The sequence below is a fragment of the Triturus cristatus genome, chromosome 8, assembly GCF_964204655.1.
Source record: "Triturus cristatus chromosome 8, aTriCri1.1, whole genome shotgun sequence".
Lineage (NCBI taxonomy): Eukaryota > Metazoa > Chordata > Amphibia > Caudata > Salamandridae > Triturus > Triturus cristatus.
The window spans coordinates 12092001-12110495 of record NC_140591.1 but is presented as its reverse complement, the minus strand read 5'-3'; the positions used below and the strand labels follow the sequence as shown (position 1 = coordinate 12110495).

The following is an 18495-nucleotide window of genomic DNA, read 5'->3' as shown; positions in this document are numbered from 1 at the left end:
CAATGATAAAACTGCGCGACGATTGGTCTTCCTCCTGTTACATTCACCTAACAGTTGGTGTTTCGTCGCGCTTTAGTCGGGGATACGCATAACACTGGGAAAGTTGGTCTGCCTTCGCCTCTTCTCCAGTAGTTTTTATTACATTTCTTTTTACTCTTCTCTAGTGTTTTAATTTTAGCGGGCCATTTGGTATTTTGCTTCATCACTTTTAACAGTGTAACTACTTTTTTTCTGAAGGAGTGTTTGAACACTTGTATGCGGTCAGATTATTTAACCAGAAGCTCTTTCTTATTGTGACACTTACAAACTCACACCTGACTAGGATATAGTGGGCATGTCACCCCTATTGTAGATATATAGAACTCTTACATTTTCGGGGAGGCGGGCAGCCGGGTTGGTCTTTGCCTCCATTGATGTAGTAGTCAATGTGTCCCACTGGAATCCTGATTCCAAAGTCTGTAAAAGAAAGAAGTGCGCATGAAATTTCTACTTCCTCAACAGGAACCACGGGTTGTGCTTCTGAAAAGATCTACATTTGCCCCTCTCAAAGCCCCAAGAGACAGAGCGGCTCCCCGAGAAACACAATGGTGGAAGCTGTGTACAGCGGAATACTGCAAGATGGTGCCCAAGTCCCAGGCACATGCACTCGCTCAATCAATCAGGGTTTTTTTAAAGCGTGCTACTCACCCGTGAGGGTCTCAAGGCGCTGGGGGGATGTGGGGGGGAGGGGTGCAGCTCCAGATCAGTTGAAGAGCCAGGTCTTGAGGCTCTTCCTGAAGGTGTGCAGAGTGGGGGAGCAGCTGATGTTGACTGGGAGCTCGTTCCAGGTCTTTGCTGCGACGTAAGAGAATGCTCTTCCACCTGCTCTGTTTCTGCGGATGCGTGGGGTCTCTGCAAGGGCGAGGTTGGCGAAATGGAGGTTCCTTTTGGGTACGTTGAAGGATACTCTTTCGTTGAGGTATTTGGGTCCGATGTTGTGGAGGGATTTGTAGGCATGGGTGAGTAGCTTGAAGGTCACTCACTTCTCGATGGGGAGCCAGTGGAGGTCTCATAGGTGCTGGGTCATGTGCTCATGTCGTGGGCTTCCGAGGACAAGTCTGGCTGCTGTGTTCTGGATGGTTTGGAGCTCGTGCAGCAGGGTTTTGTTGATTCTGGTGTAGAGGGCGTTACCATAGTCTAGTCTGCTGGTTATGAGTGCATGGGTGACGGTCTTTCTGCATTCGGGGGGCGGGGGTCCACTTGAAGGTCTTGCGGAGGATCTAGAGGGAGTTGAAGCAGGTGGAGGCTACGGCGTTGATCTGGTGGGTCATGGTGAGGAAGGCGTCTGGAATGGTGCAGAGGTTTCGGGTGTGGTCTGATGGAGTGGGTGGGTTTCTGAGGGCGGAAGGCCACCAGATGTTGTCCCAGGCGGTGGAGGAGGGTCCAAGGATGAGGACCTCCGACTTCTCTGAGTTGAGCTTAAGGCAGCTGTTGTTCATCTAGGCTGCGACGTCCTTCATTCCTTCCTGGAAGGTGAGCCTGTTGTCTTCGGGGTACTTCATGAGGGAGAGGATGAGCGGGGGGTCGTCGACGTAGGATACTATGCTCAGCCCATGCTGTCTAACAATGGCGGCGAGGGGGGGCATGTAGATGATGAAGAGCGTGGGGCTGAGAGAGGATCCTGGGGTACTCCGCAGTTGATCTTTGTGGGTTTGGAGAGGAAGGGTGGGAGTCTGATCCTTTGGGTTCTGTCGGCGAGAAAGGAGCGGATTCAGTCAAGGGCGGTTCCCCGTATGCCAGCATGGTGGAGTCTGGCTGAGAGAGTGCGGTGGGAGACAGTGTCGAAGGCTACAGAGAGGTCTAGTAGGATGAGGACCGCTGTGAGGCCCTAGTCGAGTAGCATGCGGATGTCGTCAATGGCGGCAAGGAGGACGATCTTAGTGCTGTGGTTGCTGCGGAATCCGGACTGGGAGGAGTTGAGGATGGCGTTCTCTTCGATGAAGGTGGGCAGTTGGGCGTTGGCAAACCTCTAAGGAGAGAGATGGGCCGGTAGTTTTTCAAGTCCGTCGGGTCAGCCGAGGGTTTCTTGAGGAGGGGCTTGACCTCTGCCTGCTTCCAGTCGCCGGGGAAGATGCCGAATTCGAAGGAGGTGTTAATGGTCCGGCATAATTCGGGTGCTATGGCGGCGGTGGCTCTGTGGTAGATGTGCGGCGGGCAGGGGTCCGTGGGGGTTCTTCATGGTTGTGGCAGTGTCTTCGGTGGTTGCCGGTTTCCAGGTGGTGATGGTGGGCTGGTTGTTGGTGGTGGAGAGGAGGGTGGTGTCTGGAGTCTGTTCGCTGAAGTTGTCGTAGAGGTCCTTGATAATTTCAGGTGCAAATAGAAGCTGAGTTGTTTGCAGAGGTCCTGGGATGGGGTGACGTCCGTGGCTTGGCTGGGGGGTTTGGTGAACTGCTGTATGATGTTGAAGAGTTATTTTGCGTTACTGGCGTTGGTGTGAATTTGGTTCTTGATAAAGGTCCTTCTGGTGCCTCTTATGCGCTGGTGGAATTCAGTCATGGCGTTCCTGTAGGCGTTTTGGTCTTCGGTGGTATTCCTGTTCCTCCAGAGTTTTTTAAGGCGTCTGCAGGAGCGCCTGGCTTCTTGGAGGTTGGTGGTGAACCAGGCGTGCCTTCAGGGCGAGTAGTCTGACAGGGGTGGCGGAGGGATGCGAGCTTGTCTGTGCAGCTGGCGATTCAGCGGTGTGGTTCTTTGGCTGCAGAGTTGGCGTCGGTCGTGGCGGAGTGGGGGTCATGGAAGAGGGTGGTGTTGAGGTGTTCTCTGTGACCTTGCTCCAGTTCCTTCATAGCGGGCGCGGGGCGGGCGTGGGTGCGGTGGTGGTGTTGAAGGTGAAGTGTTCACATGGCATGGGGTGCGATGAGTTCGGCAATGGTGGTGGCAGAAGAGGCGCGAGGACCTGGGGGTCTGTAGGCGAGGGTCCCGTGCAGCGTGGTTCTGGGGCTGGTCTGGATCTGGAAGTGTAGGTGTTCTGTGTTGGAGAAGGGGTCACTCGTGCTGAGTGTGGAGAGTCAGAGGGAGCTCTTGTGCGCAAAGGCGAGTCCTTCTCTTGGGCGGTGATGGCGGTCCTTTCTCTGGATCTTGTATCTGTCGGGGATGGCGGTGGCGATGTCGAGATGGAGGTGGCATTGGTCCATGTTTCTGTGAAGAAGGCGACGTCTGGTGAGAGGGTATCGAGCAGGTCCCAGATCTGTATGGCGTGTCTGTGTAGGGAGAGCACGTTGAGGAGATGCATCTCAGGGCTTCGGTGGTACGGGCCTCCGGCATGGGTTCAGCGGTTGTGGGGTGGGCTGTCGACGGTGAAGGATTGTCGGCTGTGTCAGCAGGTCAACTGGCCATGGGTGGTGTACGGTGGCAGCTGTCGTTACTTCCGAGGTTGAGTGCGAGGAAGGCAGCAAAGTTGAAGGGGTGGGTGGTCGTAGATCCAGGGTTCCTGGAGCTGGCCGGGGTCGGGTTGCGGACGGGTGCAGATGGGCTTACCTTTGGCGTGCGAGCTGCGCACGTCCGCTGCGTGGCCGCACAGCAGTCGCTATTAAGTAGGAGGGGGGGGACGGAAGCGCAGCTGGGAATCGGGAACCGTCAGGGGGGAGGGGCCGCGGGGGCAGCAGCGACGGGAAGGGAATGGAGGGCAAAGGAGACAGAAAATGGCTAAATAAGACAGAGGACACAGGTACAATTACTAGCACAATAAAGACAGGCACAATAGAGATAGAGTGAGGAGGCTGGAAGAAAAACGGGCACAAAAAGACAGAAAAACAGCACAAAGACAGACACATGCAACAGATGCCAGTAGAAGAGCAAGGCTGTACCACTGGACCACCAGGGATGAGGCGCAGGCAGGAGCCTGCGGGTGGAGGTGGGCCTCGAACACCTACCTGAGCAAGCAGAGCACAGTGCCGGAGCGTTGGCACTTAACAGCGGAGCTGCGGGGGAGAGCAGGTCCCTGACTGTGCCTCGAGCAAGCACCTCTACTCCATGCAACAGTGTGCAAGAGACATGGGCCAGGGCAGGAAACAGAAGGACAGCGAGAGGTGAAGCAGAGGGAGAAGAGAGGTAGAGGCACAATTGAGGTAGAGATACAGGTGAGGTAGGGAGACAGGTGAGTTAGGGAGACAGGTGAGTTAGGGAGACAGGTGAGTTAGGGAGACAGGTGAGTTAGGGAGACAGGTGAGTTAGGGAGACAGGCGAGTTAGGGAAACACATGAGGTAGAGCGACAGATGTCGTAGAGCAACAGATGTCGTAGAGCGACAGATGAGGTAGAGAGACAGATGAGGTAGAGAGACAGATGAGGTAGAGAGACAGATGAGGTAGAGAGACAGATGAGGTAGAGAGACAGATGAGGTAGAGGGAATGGTGAGGTAGGGAGACAAGTGAGGTAGAGAGAGACAAGTGAGGTAGAGAGAGACAAGTGAGGTAGAGAGAGACAAGTGAGGTAGAGAGATGGGTGAGGTAGGGAGAGACAAGTGAGGTAGGGAAAGACAAGTGAGGTAGAGAGACAGATGAGGCAGAGAGCCAGATGAGGCAGAGAGACTGATGAGGCAGAGAGACTGATGAGGTAGAGGGAATGGTGAGGTAGGGAGACAAGTGAGGTAGGGAGACAAGTGAGGTAGAGAGACAGGTGAGGCAGAGAGACAGATGAGGCAGAGAGACAGATGAGGCAGAGAGACAGATGAGGCAGAGAGAGACTGGTGAGGTAGGGAGACAAGTGAGGTAGAGAGAGACAAGTGAGGTAGAGAGAGACAAGTGAGGTAGGGAGAAGGGTGAGGTAGGGAGAGACGTTAGGCGAAGAATGAACGGCGAGGTAACCAGACAGAAAGAATCAAAAGATACAGATCTCGAAAGAGGAAGAGGTAGGTGAACAAAGGTAGAGCAATAGTAAAGGTTTTAGAGAGAGGCGTAAAGCGGTAGAGACAAGGAAAATGACACACTGAGTGATGAGTAGAGAGGGGTGAGTTAGTCAGGGACAGAGTTGATGGAGAGGGAGTGGTGGGCCAGATTGAGACCCAGGTGAGAGATCAGTGCGCGCACCTCCACGTTTTATGAAACTTGGAAGGATGAAAGATTGAGTGCACCCACAGGACACACACCTGTGACCGTGGGGTCAAACCCAGACTCCGGAAGTGGTTGCATGAATCCACTGGGATTTGAGACCCAACTCCTTTCCCCAGCCCCAGCAGGTTGGCAGCTGGTCTGAATGGATGCCAAGTCTGAAGGAACCTTGGGGTTTTCAGAACAGGTGTAACCTGCCCAGTTTTCAGCAGTTCTGAAACATCCGGTGGGTTTGAAGCGGTGAAATGTTGATTTTAAGGTGTTTCCGGGGAGTCTGTGCGAGACCAAAAGTCTAGGTTGGGTTGTTTTATTAATCTGGAGACATCCTCTCTAGAGAGGGAAGGGAGAGACTGTTCCAGAGGGTTTTGATTTAAGGAAGGAGATGAATTTTATGCCAAAGAAGTGTTTTTTGTTGTTGCAGTTTTATATAGCGCGATCTCCGTAAGGAGGTACTGGAGCGCTTTACATGAGCACAGGTTACGTTACACAAGTACACATTCATTTTTGGTAGGGATATTAAGTGATTTGCCCAGAATCACAGGATGTGGAACCGACGCCGAGACTCAAACCTGGTTCCCTGTTCCAAGCGGGCAGCTCTGACCGTTACGCCACATCTAAGCACAAGTAAGCCCTGGCCAGACGAAGAGGAGTCAGTGATAGTCCCTTCAGGTAGGAGCAACGGGGCCACGTTGGAGACCATCAGTAAGAAGAAAGTCAACAGTAAGTTTCAGGAAATAGCCATTTTGACACACATAAAACAAATAAAACTCACTAATAAAGGCAGCTAAACCGTAAAGCCAGAGTGGTATGTCCTGATCGAGCGGCTCTCAACAGAGAGAGGGGGTAGGCCAATTCAGCAACTGGGTCACTGGTACGTCATTCCTAGGAGGGTGAGTGTGAACTGGGTTCATGTTCCTACTGAATGCCATAATGAACCTATTGGATGTGGGATGACATGACAGGCGTCCTACAGCAACGGAAGAGGTCTGACGGTCTCCAGGCACAAGGCCCCGCTCTTTCAGGTGTGAGGGGGTGGGCACAAGGTCTGACTGCCTGTGTGAGGGTGGGCACAAGGCCTGACTGTTTGAGGTGTGAGGGGGTGGGCACACGGTCTGACTGTTTCAGGTGTGAATGTGTGGGCACAAGGTCTGACTGCCAGTGTTTCTGGTATGAGGGTGGTCACAAGGTCCAACTGCCTGTGTGAGGGTGGGCACAATGTCTAGATTTCAGGGGTTTCTTGTGTGGGGGAGTAGGTACACGGTCTGACTCCCACTGCTTCAGGTGTGAGGATGGGCACAAGTCTGTCTCCAGGTGTTTCTGGTGTGGAGGTGTGGCAACAAAGTCTGACTGCCTGTGATTCAGGTGCGGGGGTGGGCACAAGGCCTGAATGTTTCAGGTGTGAAGAGGTGGATACAAGGTCTAACTGCCAGTGATTCAGGTGTGGGTATAAGGTCTGACTGTCAGTGTGAGGGTGTGGGTATAAGGTCTGACTGTCAGTGTGAGGGTGTGGGTATAAGGTATGGCTGCCTGTGTTTCTGGTGTGAGAGTGGGCACAATGTCTGACTGCCAGTGGGAGAGAGGGCACAAAGTTGTACTGTGTCAGGTATGCGGGGGCGGGCACAATGTCTGACTGCCTTTGGGTCTGGTGTGAGGGTGGACGAAAGGCCCAACTACCAGTGTTTATGGTTAGGGGGTGTGGGCACAAGGCTTCACTCCCAGTGTTTCTGGTGTGAGTGTGGGCATAAGGCCTGACTGCCAGTGTTTCTAGTGTGAGGGCGGGCACTAAGTCTGACTGCCATTGTTTCAGGTGTGAGGGTGGGCACAAGGTCTGACTGCCAGTGTTTCCGGTGTGAGGGTGGGCACAAAGTCTGACGGCCATTGTTTCTGGTGTGAGTGGGCACAAGGGCTGACTGCCAGTGTTTCTGGTGTGAGGGTGGGCATAAAGTCTGACTGCCTGTGTGAGGGTGGACAGAAGGTGTGTTGTCCCAGTGTTTCCGGTGTGAGGGCGGGCACAAAGTAATACTGTTTCTGGTGCGAGGGTGGGCACAAGGTCTGACTGCCAGTGTTTCAGGTGTGAAGGTGGGCACAAGGTCTGACTCACAGTGTTTCCGGTGTGAGGGTGGGCACAAGGTCTGACTCACAGTGTTTCTGGTGTGAGGGTGGGCACAAGGTCTGACTCACAGTGTTTCCGGTGTGAGAGTGGGCACAAGGTCTGACTAAGTGTTTCCGGTGTGAGAGTGGGCACAAGGTCTGACTCACTGTTTCCGGTGTGAGGGTGGGCACAAGGTCTGTCTCCAGGTATTTCTGGTGTGAGAGTGGGCACAAGGTCTGACTGCCAGTGTTTCTGGTGTGAGGGTGGGCACAAGGTCTGACTAAGTGTTTCCGGTGTGAGAGTGGGCACAAGGTCTGACTCACTGTTTCCGGTGTGAGGGTGGGCACAAGGTCTGTCTCCAGGTATTTCTGGTGTGAGAGTAGGCACAAGGTATGACTGTTTCTGGTCTGAGGGTAGGCACAAGGTCTGACTGCCAGGGTTTCTGGTGTGAGGGTGGGCACAAGGCCTGATTGCCCGTGTGAGAGTGGGCAGATGGGTGGTTCTGAAGCCTTCCTATGGTCTGGAGAGAGCTGCAGAGAGAAGACGCCTGCAGCGAAGCAGGTAATCTGCACCCTCCAGGGTGATGCCCTGGGCAAGGGCGCGCCTGGGATGGGTACCCTCAGGTGGGGCAGGAGCTGAGGGGGAATCACAGGATCACAGGATCCCGGTACCCAGGTGCTTCACTGTGATAGTTCCAGCACAAATGATGCCAGACGTGCCCACGTGTCCTTAGCACCCCAGGTGTGAACTGCCACAAACGAGCCGCCCTAGATATTGTTCAGCTACTCAGAACCAATCAGAAATAAAGCTTCGTTCCCAGTTGTTCCACCGCATGAACTGCTAAAGTGCCTTGAAGTATTTCAGGGAGTCGGAAGTGACCCGCCAGCCTCTGCCCACACTAGATGAAGGCCTCTGGGACTCTTCTTCTGTGGCCTCTGCCCACATCAGATGAAGGCCTCTGGAACTCTTCTTCTGTGGCCTCTGCCCACATCAGATGAAGGCCTCTGGGACTCTTCTTCTGTGGCCTCTGCCCACATCAGATGAAGGCCTCTGGGACTCTTCTTCTGTGGCCTCTGCCCACACCAGATGAAGGCCTCTGGGACTCTTCTTCTGTGGCCTCTGCCCACATCAGATGAAGGCCTCTGGGACTCTTCTTCTGTGGCCTCTGCCCACATCAGATGAAGGCCTCTGGGACTCTTCTTCTGTGGCCTCTGCTTTGGCACCACCCACTTCCTTTCACCAGGGCCCAAGGCGACTGGTGGGGTCAATTCCCGCAAAGGATTGTGGCCCTGCTGGCTACCAAGAGTGAGAAGGGAGGTGTCGGCAGACCAGGGTATGGACTCCCCCTCCTAGAAAACTCACCAGACCTGGAGAATTCCCTTGAAATGGGTTGTGGGGATAAGCCCCCAATCCCCTGCTCTGTGATCCACTTGTGCTTGGCCGCCATCTTTGAAATGTTGACAATCGTCATCATTTTAGGGGAAGGAGCACCTTCAAACGGCGGAAGGAGCTTATACTCCAGCCACATAGAGCCAGGCAGCACTGGGAGGGCCTCTAGGCGCCCTGCACAGTGCTTTGAAGCACGCTTCTCTCACCGTCATCAAGGACACAGAACCGGTGACAACAACTGTCATCCAGGTACTTAAATGGTTAAGTCATCCATGTGGGGCATCACAGCCCTTGGTGTTTTTTTTGTGTGCAAATAATGTATGTCCGATACTACTGAGGCCGCCCACCTTGACCTGCTCTCTCTTGGTGAGAATGAAAAGATTTCTGCAGCTCCTTAACAAGGAAATGAAATATGAATTGAACTTTGTTAAGCTGAGTGTAGAGTTTGGAGGCGAGTGAAGCCCTGGCTCCTCCCCCTTGGGGGCCTTCTGCTCCCTAACGGTATTTAGGCCGAAGGAGGGACCCCTTGCGCCTTTTATCTCGATAGAATTGGGGACGCCCTGCTTATGTGTCATGGTGTCAGGATGTCAGACATCACGGGACATTGCATCACGAGCCCCGCTCTGTCTCCAGCTGATCTTCACTGGAGTGGGCTCAAGGGACTCAGCACAGCTGTTCTTTGGTCAGGGTGAAGCTCCGGGGCTTCTCTGCGCCCTGGGTGGTTTCACAGCAGCAGAGAGGGTCTGAAGGCAGTAAAATGATCCCCAGTGGATCACTGTAGTCACAATAATACCTCAGTTTCAAGGCATGAAGCGCCCATTGCCTAGCCACGGTACAAAGAGGTGCACATGCATGAATGGATGAATGAATGCATCACATTACTGTCAGCATCGGTGTGAATGGCTTCCACAAACAGGGCGTCCCCAGGGTCCAGGCGCTCCTCGGTGCTCGCCTTGGTGAACTTGTACGCCGCTGGGTCCAGCCCTGGAACAGAAGACACAGGAGAGATGATGGCACCATGGCAAGAACAGACGCTTCCACATCTGGCTAAAATCTATGCTAGGTATATGTGGTACAAGGAGAACGTGTGCTCAAATTAATCAAGGCTAGGCCCCCTCAGTAGTGTATATGGATTTATGAAAAAGAGAACATCTCATGGCTCCAAGGACCTCTTCCCGTCCTCTGACAACTTACACATGTGACAGACATTTTCTTACTTCTTCCTCGACTTTAAGACTGGAGGTAACTTCTGCTTTGAGTCATTCTATACACCATGTTTGACTTCAATATCGCAATGGATGCTGGGAAGACAGGTATGTCATGCGGGCGGGACAAGATGGAGGACTCACAGCAGGCGCCAGACAATGGCTGTGGAGGCGGGACTGACAGACATATGGAGACATGCACACACCACAGAAGTAGACCACACTTCTCAGCAGATCACCAGACGCATCGAGAACTTTTTTACAACTCCCGGGTATCTCGAGCCACAGTCTCTGTGGATATCGGGGCTGCTCTTTTCCATCAACCACCCCCCCATTACCCTGCGACTGAACCCTGCTAGGCGTGCGATGCCCCCCCCCCCCCCATTGGTGACTAAATATAAAACTCCTCACCTACGACAAAATAAGGGCGGACACACTGAGGACCCTAACTGATTTCCTTGAATTCAATGATACACCAGAGACTGATATTTCTACACTGTGGGAAACACTAAAAGCGGTCTTTGAAGGGCATTTCATTGGGATAACCACGGGCTACAACTAGGATGACCAATTGGCATGGGTCAAATTCAGGACGGAGAGTGTGAAAATTCAGGACAAAGGGTCAAAATTCAGGACAAAAATTCGGAACAAAAGGTACATTTTACAGACACATCAGAGGAGGTCGCACAATAGCATATAAGTAATCCCATCTATATCCAAACATATTCATCCATTTGCAAACCTATCCACCAGGTATCTTTCCATCCATCCACCCTTTCTCCCTATCCATTCGTACACTCATCCATCCACTCTTCTACCCATCCATCCATTCCCTCATCCATCCAGCCATTTACCCTTTCACCCATCCAGCCATCCTTTCACTCACTCATCCATCCACCCAGTCACCTTTTCAGTCATCGATCCATCCTCCCTTTCTCTCTCCATCGACCCTTTCACTTAGCCATCCTTCCTTCCATCCACCCACCCATCATTCTACTCATTTTACTTATTTATTTTGAAAGTTTTATAGAGCGCGAACAAGATCCTAAACGGATATCAGAGCGCTATACAGTCAATACAGTTACTATACAACAAATAGATGTCAAACAAAGCACATATACAAAGCCTCTTGTAGAAGCAAAGCAGTCAGGAGAAACGCAAAAACTATCCTGTTGTGTTAGACAGCGGGAAGATGTAATGACTAGGTTGCTTAGATGGTCCACTCTCACAATAGAGGTTGTGGCACGGGTACGATTGGACTCCAGATATCTATAGTCCATACTCAAGTGAATTTGGCCATGAGGATCGATTTAACTTCCTTTTTGAAAGAAGCAGTGGAGGGGTCAAGGCTGGTTTCTGGAGGTAAGGCATTCCAGATTCTGGGCGCCATCCCAGAGAAGGATCGGTTATATGTTTTCTTCTTATGGAACCTTTGTGGTTTTAGTAGTAGGTTATCCGCACTTCTTGAAGATCTGATCCCGCCAGAGATCGTCAGTTTCTGTGCCAGATAGCTGGGTGCATTGTGATGCATGGCTTTGTGCGTCATACACGCTATTTTCAGATGAATTCTGGCTTCCAGAGGTAGCCAGTTCAAGGATTGCAGATCCGGAGAGATGTGGGAACTTCTTTTAGAGCCAGTGATGAGTCTCGCTGCAGCATTGATAGAAGCTCTTAACGGTGCAGTTGATGCTTTGGGTAGGCCACAAAGAGATACTACCGTATTCCAGTCTAGGTATAACTAGAGTTTGTACTGCCTGCTTGAAGTCGTTGAATGGTAGGAAAGCTTTAAGTTTCCTTAGTGTGTTTATCCACTCACGAATCCATCCATTGACCCTATCACTCACCCATCCTTTCACTCATCCATCCACCCATTCACTCGCCCATCATCCACCCTTTCACTCATCCATCCGTCCTTTCACTCATCCATCCACCCTTTTACCCATCCATATACCCTTCCACCCTTCCTTCCATCCATCCATTTATTTACTTTTTCTCTCATCCATCCATCCATCCACTCACTCATCCATCCATCCATCCGCTCATTATCCATCCATTCACCCTTTCATTCATCCATTCACCCTTTCACTAATCCATCCAGCCATCCATCCCTTCACTTACTCACTCTCCTTTTCATATTAATTATGAGCTGAGTCTTTGTCTACAGAGTTGCAGACAGAAGAGACCCATCAAGAATTTTACCCTTACTGTAGTTGCTAAAGCAAGGGGTGGGGGTAGGGTTCACTGTGCCCCTGTACATAGGCAATCCGAGTCATGAGTTATGCATGATGCACAGTGCCAGGCCACGAGGAGACTGTAACATGGTGTTGTTTCCAGGGCTTCCAGAGGGATGAAAAAAAGGGGGTCTCTCCACAGGGGGTGTTTGATGTAATTAAGGGCGTGGCTTAAAACACCTAATTAAAAATCTGTGCTTAATAGCGTGCCGCCAGACTGGTATTTTGCCTCTTCTGTCATTGCAACCAGATATATAACACAACAAGTAACGTTACACCTACAAAAAGCCAGAACAATTGGCTTTGTCAATGGTTGTTAGTTGCATAAAAGAATAATGCAGCAACCATGGCTTCGTTGAATATAATATTGAAAATGCACTTTTCTAAAATAAGGAGACTGTAGGAACTCTAGCTCCTTCTTTTTAACTTGTTTCGCCAGCTTCTTTTCATGAACTGGATTCTGTAGCAGCATTGACGTGTTTGCACATTCCTTCCATCTGACAGACTGTGCTGCCCTAGACCGTGGCAAGAGGAGGTCGCCCCATGCAGTAACACTCCAAACTGGCCCATTGTCATTCTGTATGTGGTAATCAGCCTCAGACAGAATGACAATGAGCGGGTGGGGCTACTCTTGTCCTCTAGGAGGAGTGTAAGGTGGCCACATCAGGGGCGGAGGCTTCTGGCAGGGGAACAGAGCTGCTCCCTGTAATGGCCCTAATTACGGACAAAAGGTGTCCGTAAAAGGGATCCTCATGGACTACGGACGTGAGGTCCAAATTACAGACCGTCCGTGAAATTTACGGACGGTTGGTCACCCTAGCTACAACAGGGAACGACCAGATAAATGCCATCGGCTGGCAACACAGATCAAGGAGTTGGAGATCGCTCATGCCCGTTCGGGCTCCGTGCGGTCCGCTGCCGATTGGCAGTCACTCGGAAGCTACTGCAAGGGATGGAATTGGGAATGGCGGAACATGCCCTGTTAAGAACACACCAGAAATATCATGCCGGGGCAACAAAGCAGGGCGCATGTTGGCGCCCCCCTCTGGGCTCAGGCTGTGGATAGAAGGACACCTGCGGTGCGGGGGTAGATGGCCTCATGTGCCAGGCAGATGAAGACACAGCGAAGGCATTTGGAACCTTTTATAAGATCCTCTACTCCGCTGAACCCCTCTGAGACCCCAACGTGACGACATCTGACTCAAGGGTTCCCTCCCGACGCTAAAGTGGCCACGTTCATGGCCCAGGAAGTGGACATTACACTACAGGAGGTACTCATTGCCATACATAAGCTACAGCCCAATAAGGCACAGGATGGCTATAACGTGGAATTTTATAAAGCCATCGACTCCCAGCTAGCCCCAATACAGGCTATTTAACTCGCTCAAACAGACGGGCATGCTGCCGGACTTGCTGCGTCTGCCCACCATCACGTTGATCCCTAAACAGGGAAAAGATCCCAAAGGTTGTGCTTCATAGCGCCCGATCCCCCTTTTAAATGTAGATGCAAATATGTTTACAAGTGCCCAGGCACACAGGTTAGCCCCCTATGTCCAGGGACTGGTCGATCCCGACTAGGTTCATTTCACAGAGGGGATGCAGTGACAACACAAAGAGGCTTTGTCACCTCCTGGACAAGGTACAACGCTCACTTGTACCAGCCCTTTTACTAATGATTGATGCTAAGAAGGCATTTGATCGGGTACACTGGCCCTATTTTCACCAGGTACTGGAACATATTGGACTTGGGCCTCTATTTCGCAGCTGGGTACGGTCTTGTTACGCAGCCCCCCCAAGCCAACATCTGCGTGAATGGAGAGAGATCGTCAACTTTTCATTTAGAGCGAGGGACCAGACAGGACTTCCCCCTGTCCCCCTTACTTTTTGCACTCTATACGGAGCCCTTTGCAGAACGAATAAGGGCCAACCCACAAGTAGCAGGCGTTCCGATGGGAGGGAGGGAACATAAGATCATGCTATACGCCGATGATGTTCTTTTGACTCTCACCGCCCCGTCTAACTCCCTAACAGCAGTTATGACGGAAATCTTTGGTTCTTGACCTGACTCTCCCGGAACCAGAGAGCGTCCGTCTTCAAACCCAATTCCCTTTTCAGTGGGTAGAGGGTGGGATCACATACCTAGGAATACAGATGTACCCCACACTTCCTAACACCGATGTGCACAATTATGGGAACCTATTAGCAAACACAACAGACCTCACTACATAGAAATCCCATGGGATCATCTGGCTGGGATGCATAGCCGCTGTCAAAATGACACTACTCCCTAAGCTCCTTTACGTCATGCAAACTCTACCCCTTCAGCCTCCCGCATGGATTCTGGATAGATTACAATCACTCATCTGGGAGGGTAAACGAGCGTGGATGACCAGAGCACGTGCTTTTCTTCCAATGCCAGCAGGGGGACTGGGAATCCCGACTCAGCGCTAGTATGATCAGGCGGCCTAGCTGCGCTGCATGGTGGCGTGGTCCCGCGCTCTAAATGAAAAACATTGATGTTTTATAGATCAGGCTATTGCAGCCACACACATCTGGAAAATACCCTGGCTGCCTAAACCACACCGGCCAGCCGGTGTCTATATCTCACCGGTAGTGAGATCTGCGATTGGAGTTTGGGATAGGGTGCACCTGAGGAATGGCCTCTCCACACCAATTTCCCCACAAACGCTACTGATAGCTAATCCGGATTTTCCACCAGCAACTACGGGTTCAGGGTTCAAGGAATGGCAGGTGGCTAACTGCAAGCGAGTGGGGGACCTGCTTCACACCAAGGGGCTTCCCATCATTCCAGACATGCTATGACCTCCCAGACACAGCACAGTGGCAATATTTGACAATAGCACACTGGGTGACCCGCCCCTGGATCCACCCCCATGCTAGTAGCGTATTAACAGACTTCGAGAAGTGGATTCTCTCACTTTCCACTGAGAAGAAACTTCTCTTGGAACTCTATGCCTACTTGATAAACTCGCTTGACTCACCTGCACGCGCTAGAAGGGAGAGAGAATGTGAGCGCCCCTTTCCAGATAAAGAATGGAAGGATATTTTATACCAGGCGCGAACCACCGCCCTTAACACCACTAGTAAAGAAATGCTCCTGAAGACCGCGCATTACTGGCATCTCACCCTAGCTAGGATTGCCACTTGCGATCCTATGGGCAGCGGGCAATGTTGGCGACATTGCGGACAGCAAGGCACACTCGCGAATCTTCTGTGGCATTGCCCCAAATTGGAATCTTTTTGGACAGGGGTTCTGAATGCGGTAAACACTATGGGGTCTATTATAATGTCAGAGCGGATCGCCACCGCCCGCATGGCGGTGGCGATCCACCCGATGTTATCTCCCGCCCCCCTCCCATTTCCCCCACCATGGTGGGGGTACCGTGGCGAATGGGAAGACCGTCTGCCGCTTTTCTGCCCGGTCGACGAGTCGACCGTCCGGAAAAGAGTTAAATATGGTGGCGGTGTCTGCTAGACACCGCCATCCATATTACAATGCATGTGGGAAGCAGCCTTTCCGTGGCGGGAAAGGCATGCGTTTTTCGCAGTTGGGGGCCTATTGCGGGCGCCCAGGACATTGGGGGGTGATGGGAGCACATGGGGGTACCTATGGTACCCCCCTGCATTTGCATGCACAACGTGGCAGGCACCGCGCGGTGCCTGCCACGTTGTGCATGCAAATGCACAAATGCCTTTTATGCATTGCGGCGGGTGCTGCTGACAGCACCACCTGCCGCAATGTAAAAAATGCGGGATGCGCCCGCCAATGTGATGGGCGCATCCTAATTGTGTATGCGGGACCGCCTAACACATAGCGGGCGGTCCCATTTCACAATGCGATGGCAGGTGGCATCGTAATAGACCCCTAAATTTGAGACAGATATGCCCAAATTCCAGAGCTATTTACTCCTGGGTTTCCCAACGACCTCACATACCCATTGCGGTCTCACAGAGGTAGAGAGATTGCTTTAACTTCAGTGGCGGCAAAACAGATCCTTCTCGCCAGATGGGGTACAAACACAGTGCTCACTCACCTGGAGTGGAGACATAAAATATGAAAAATACTGGGGATGGAGAAGCTAACCGCGACTGCCACACAACAACTATCCCGATTCTATAAGATGTGTCAAACCTGCATACAGTACCTGTGCGATGAGTTTCCCCGAGATGCCATGCCCTCATTATTTAGATACTGCGTTTGACACCCGGAGAACACTCGTCAAATCGCTAAAACATTAACACTCATAACAGCAGTATTTACACCAGGCGCACACCCCCACACCTCCCCTCTCAACCCTGACCTTTTCTATTGTCTCTCTTTATATTTCCTACTCTCCCCTGTTATAGCAGAATACGCAACTGAAATTATTTAGTGTGAATACCACTGGCTGGATGTAGGTGGGATATTGTATATCGTTTCTTTTCTATAAAAGTAATAAAACATTTAAATCCTAAATGCCTTTTTATAGAAAGCAAGCACTGTGGAAAAATACAGTAAATAGGCTATGCTCCACGGGACAGATGAACTCAAGCTGAACAGCCAAAAACAAAAATAGCCAGCAAATAGAAAGCAAACAAATATGAACTACAAACCACAACGTCAATGGTAAGCAATGGGTGGAAGGAATTCCCTGCGAAGCTTTCCGAAGGTCCCCAAGATATCCTTAGCAAACTGCGCGGTTTCGAAGGCTTCGACCTAAAAAGTGAGACTGTCTCAAAAGGCAATTGACTATAGTGAGGCCCATATTGACCTTACACGAGCAGCCCTGGAAACGCTCCTGAGCACAGAAACACTGCACGAAAATACTTTAGGGACACCCTGAACCTCAGGTACCAATGGGGGTGAGTCGATTCAGAGGGACCCCTCTCTTCAGAGGTTAGATTAAATAAAAAAATGTATGTGGCAGGTACTGCAGCACTCCTGTGGGAGCCACCACAACCCTTCCGTGAAGTATGCCGTTAACCTGCAGGAGCTGCTCTTCAAGCTTCATTCCTATAGTACCGTAGCATTGTGCAAGCTTCCTCGGGGGGGGGGGGGTGTGGTTGAAGCTTGCACCGCGGGAGTACCATGATACAATAAAAAATGGAAAAAAAGAAACCCACGGTGGGCTTGAGTGTGGGACCTTGCGGGAATCCAGTTTCTGCAGCCAACCCTCCTCAACAGATTGAGGGGTTGGTCAGCTACGGCCCCCCCCCGCAGCATTTGACTGACAGGTATCAGAGGGTTGGCCTCCCAGGGGATGCGGTGGATGGGCACAGGGCCTGGCCAGAGGCCAGCAGCCAGGGCCCCGGTGCCCAAAGCTGGGGATTGTTGCAGCGGGGGTATTGGGTGAACAGGATTAAAATAAGCAGAACGGCCCAGAAAAAAAATCAAAGGCTAAAGTGACATTATATTTCAGTATGGTAATGATATTTTATCTTACATTACACAAAACCCAGTCATTCATTGTAAAGAGCAAAGGTTAAAATGATGTTACAGTTAGTTGCTGAACTAAGATAAAAGCTAATGTTTAAAAAACACCCATTGAAATTCCTGAGCCAACAATAACTTGCGCCCCGCCATGCATTGTTAGTGACCTCACATATTACATCACTCATGACATGCTAAATTACGTCATTGATAACATCAGCATCTCTCAATCAAAAAAATAAAATATATATACACACACACATATACAGTGATATATGAAATCTATATGCATAAAATACAAATGGTGGATTGCAGCGTTGGAAGCAGTGAAATAGGAGCTGAATAGAGAGCGTGAGCATTGGCAGATAGTGGAGTTACTTCCTGATGACTGTTATACAAGAGATGTAGATCTAACCAAGGACAATCGTTGGTATTATTTTGATGGCCTCAGTTTGTTTTCTTTCATGGTGACTCTATTCACAAATGGAGGGGTTATGATCGATGATGCCACGAAACATGTTTATCCGTACCTGAGGACTACTCACAAGATATGACGGCATCCAGCTCTTGGGCCTTGTAATGAAAGAATGTCAGCTTCAGAAAGGTGGTGCGGGTCTATGTGTCCGGGTGGGCTGGGGTATGTGCAGGGACAGTGATACACACCTTAATTAGTGTGTGCCTTTACATGCTAAACAGCCCCAAACTTCAGTTGTATCAGATACTGGTAAAGACTGTGGACGGAAGAAGAGAGAAGCTACTCAGGCGACTGATCCAAAGGCATCAAGTAAGATTTATCCTGAGTAGGCAAGGCACGGAAGGCATCGGAAGGCCTTAGGCAAACTAAGGATCTGCTGTACCGTGTGTAGTGTCCTCCCCGGCCTGGGTACTCGCCAATGGCTACACCACACATTGAGCTTAGTATAAAACGCCTCTATTCTTCTGCGTGCATCTGCAAACTCAGCATTCTAGACCTGCGGCCACTTTACTATGCTCTAATGCTTACGTCACAGTTCTACGGAGTCCATCCGGAGCCACAAGGGTTCCGCCATAGCTAACTCACGCGA

The 18495-nt window shown here is 51.1% G+C and overlaps 1 protein-coding gene across 1 annotated transcript in view; it reads right to left on the bottom strand.

The window, feature by feature from the left end:
- PLA1A (phospholipase A1 member A) overlaps nucleotides 1-18495 on the bottom strand; it is a 307295-nt gene that overhangs the window by 121360 nt on the left and 167440 nt on the right. Inside the window, exons 5-6 of the mRNA XM_085620724.1 lie at nucleotides 9447-9548; nucleotides 370-456 (exon numbers count right to left, since the gene is read on the bottom strand). Of these exons, the coding sequence (XP_085476850.1) occupies nucleotides 370-456; nucleotides 9447-9548 (189 nt within the window). The remainder of the gene's footprint in view (nucleotides 1-369; nucleotides 457-9446; nucleotides 9549-18495) is intronic.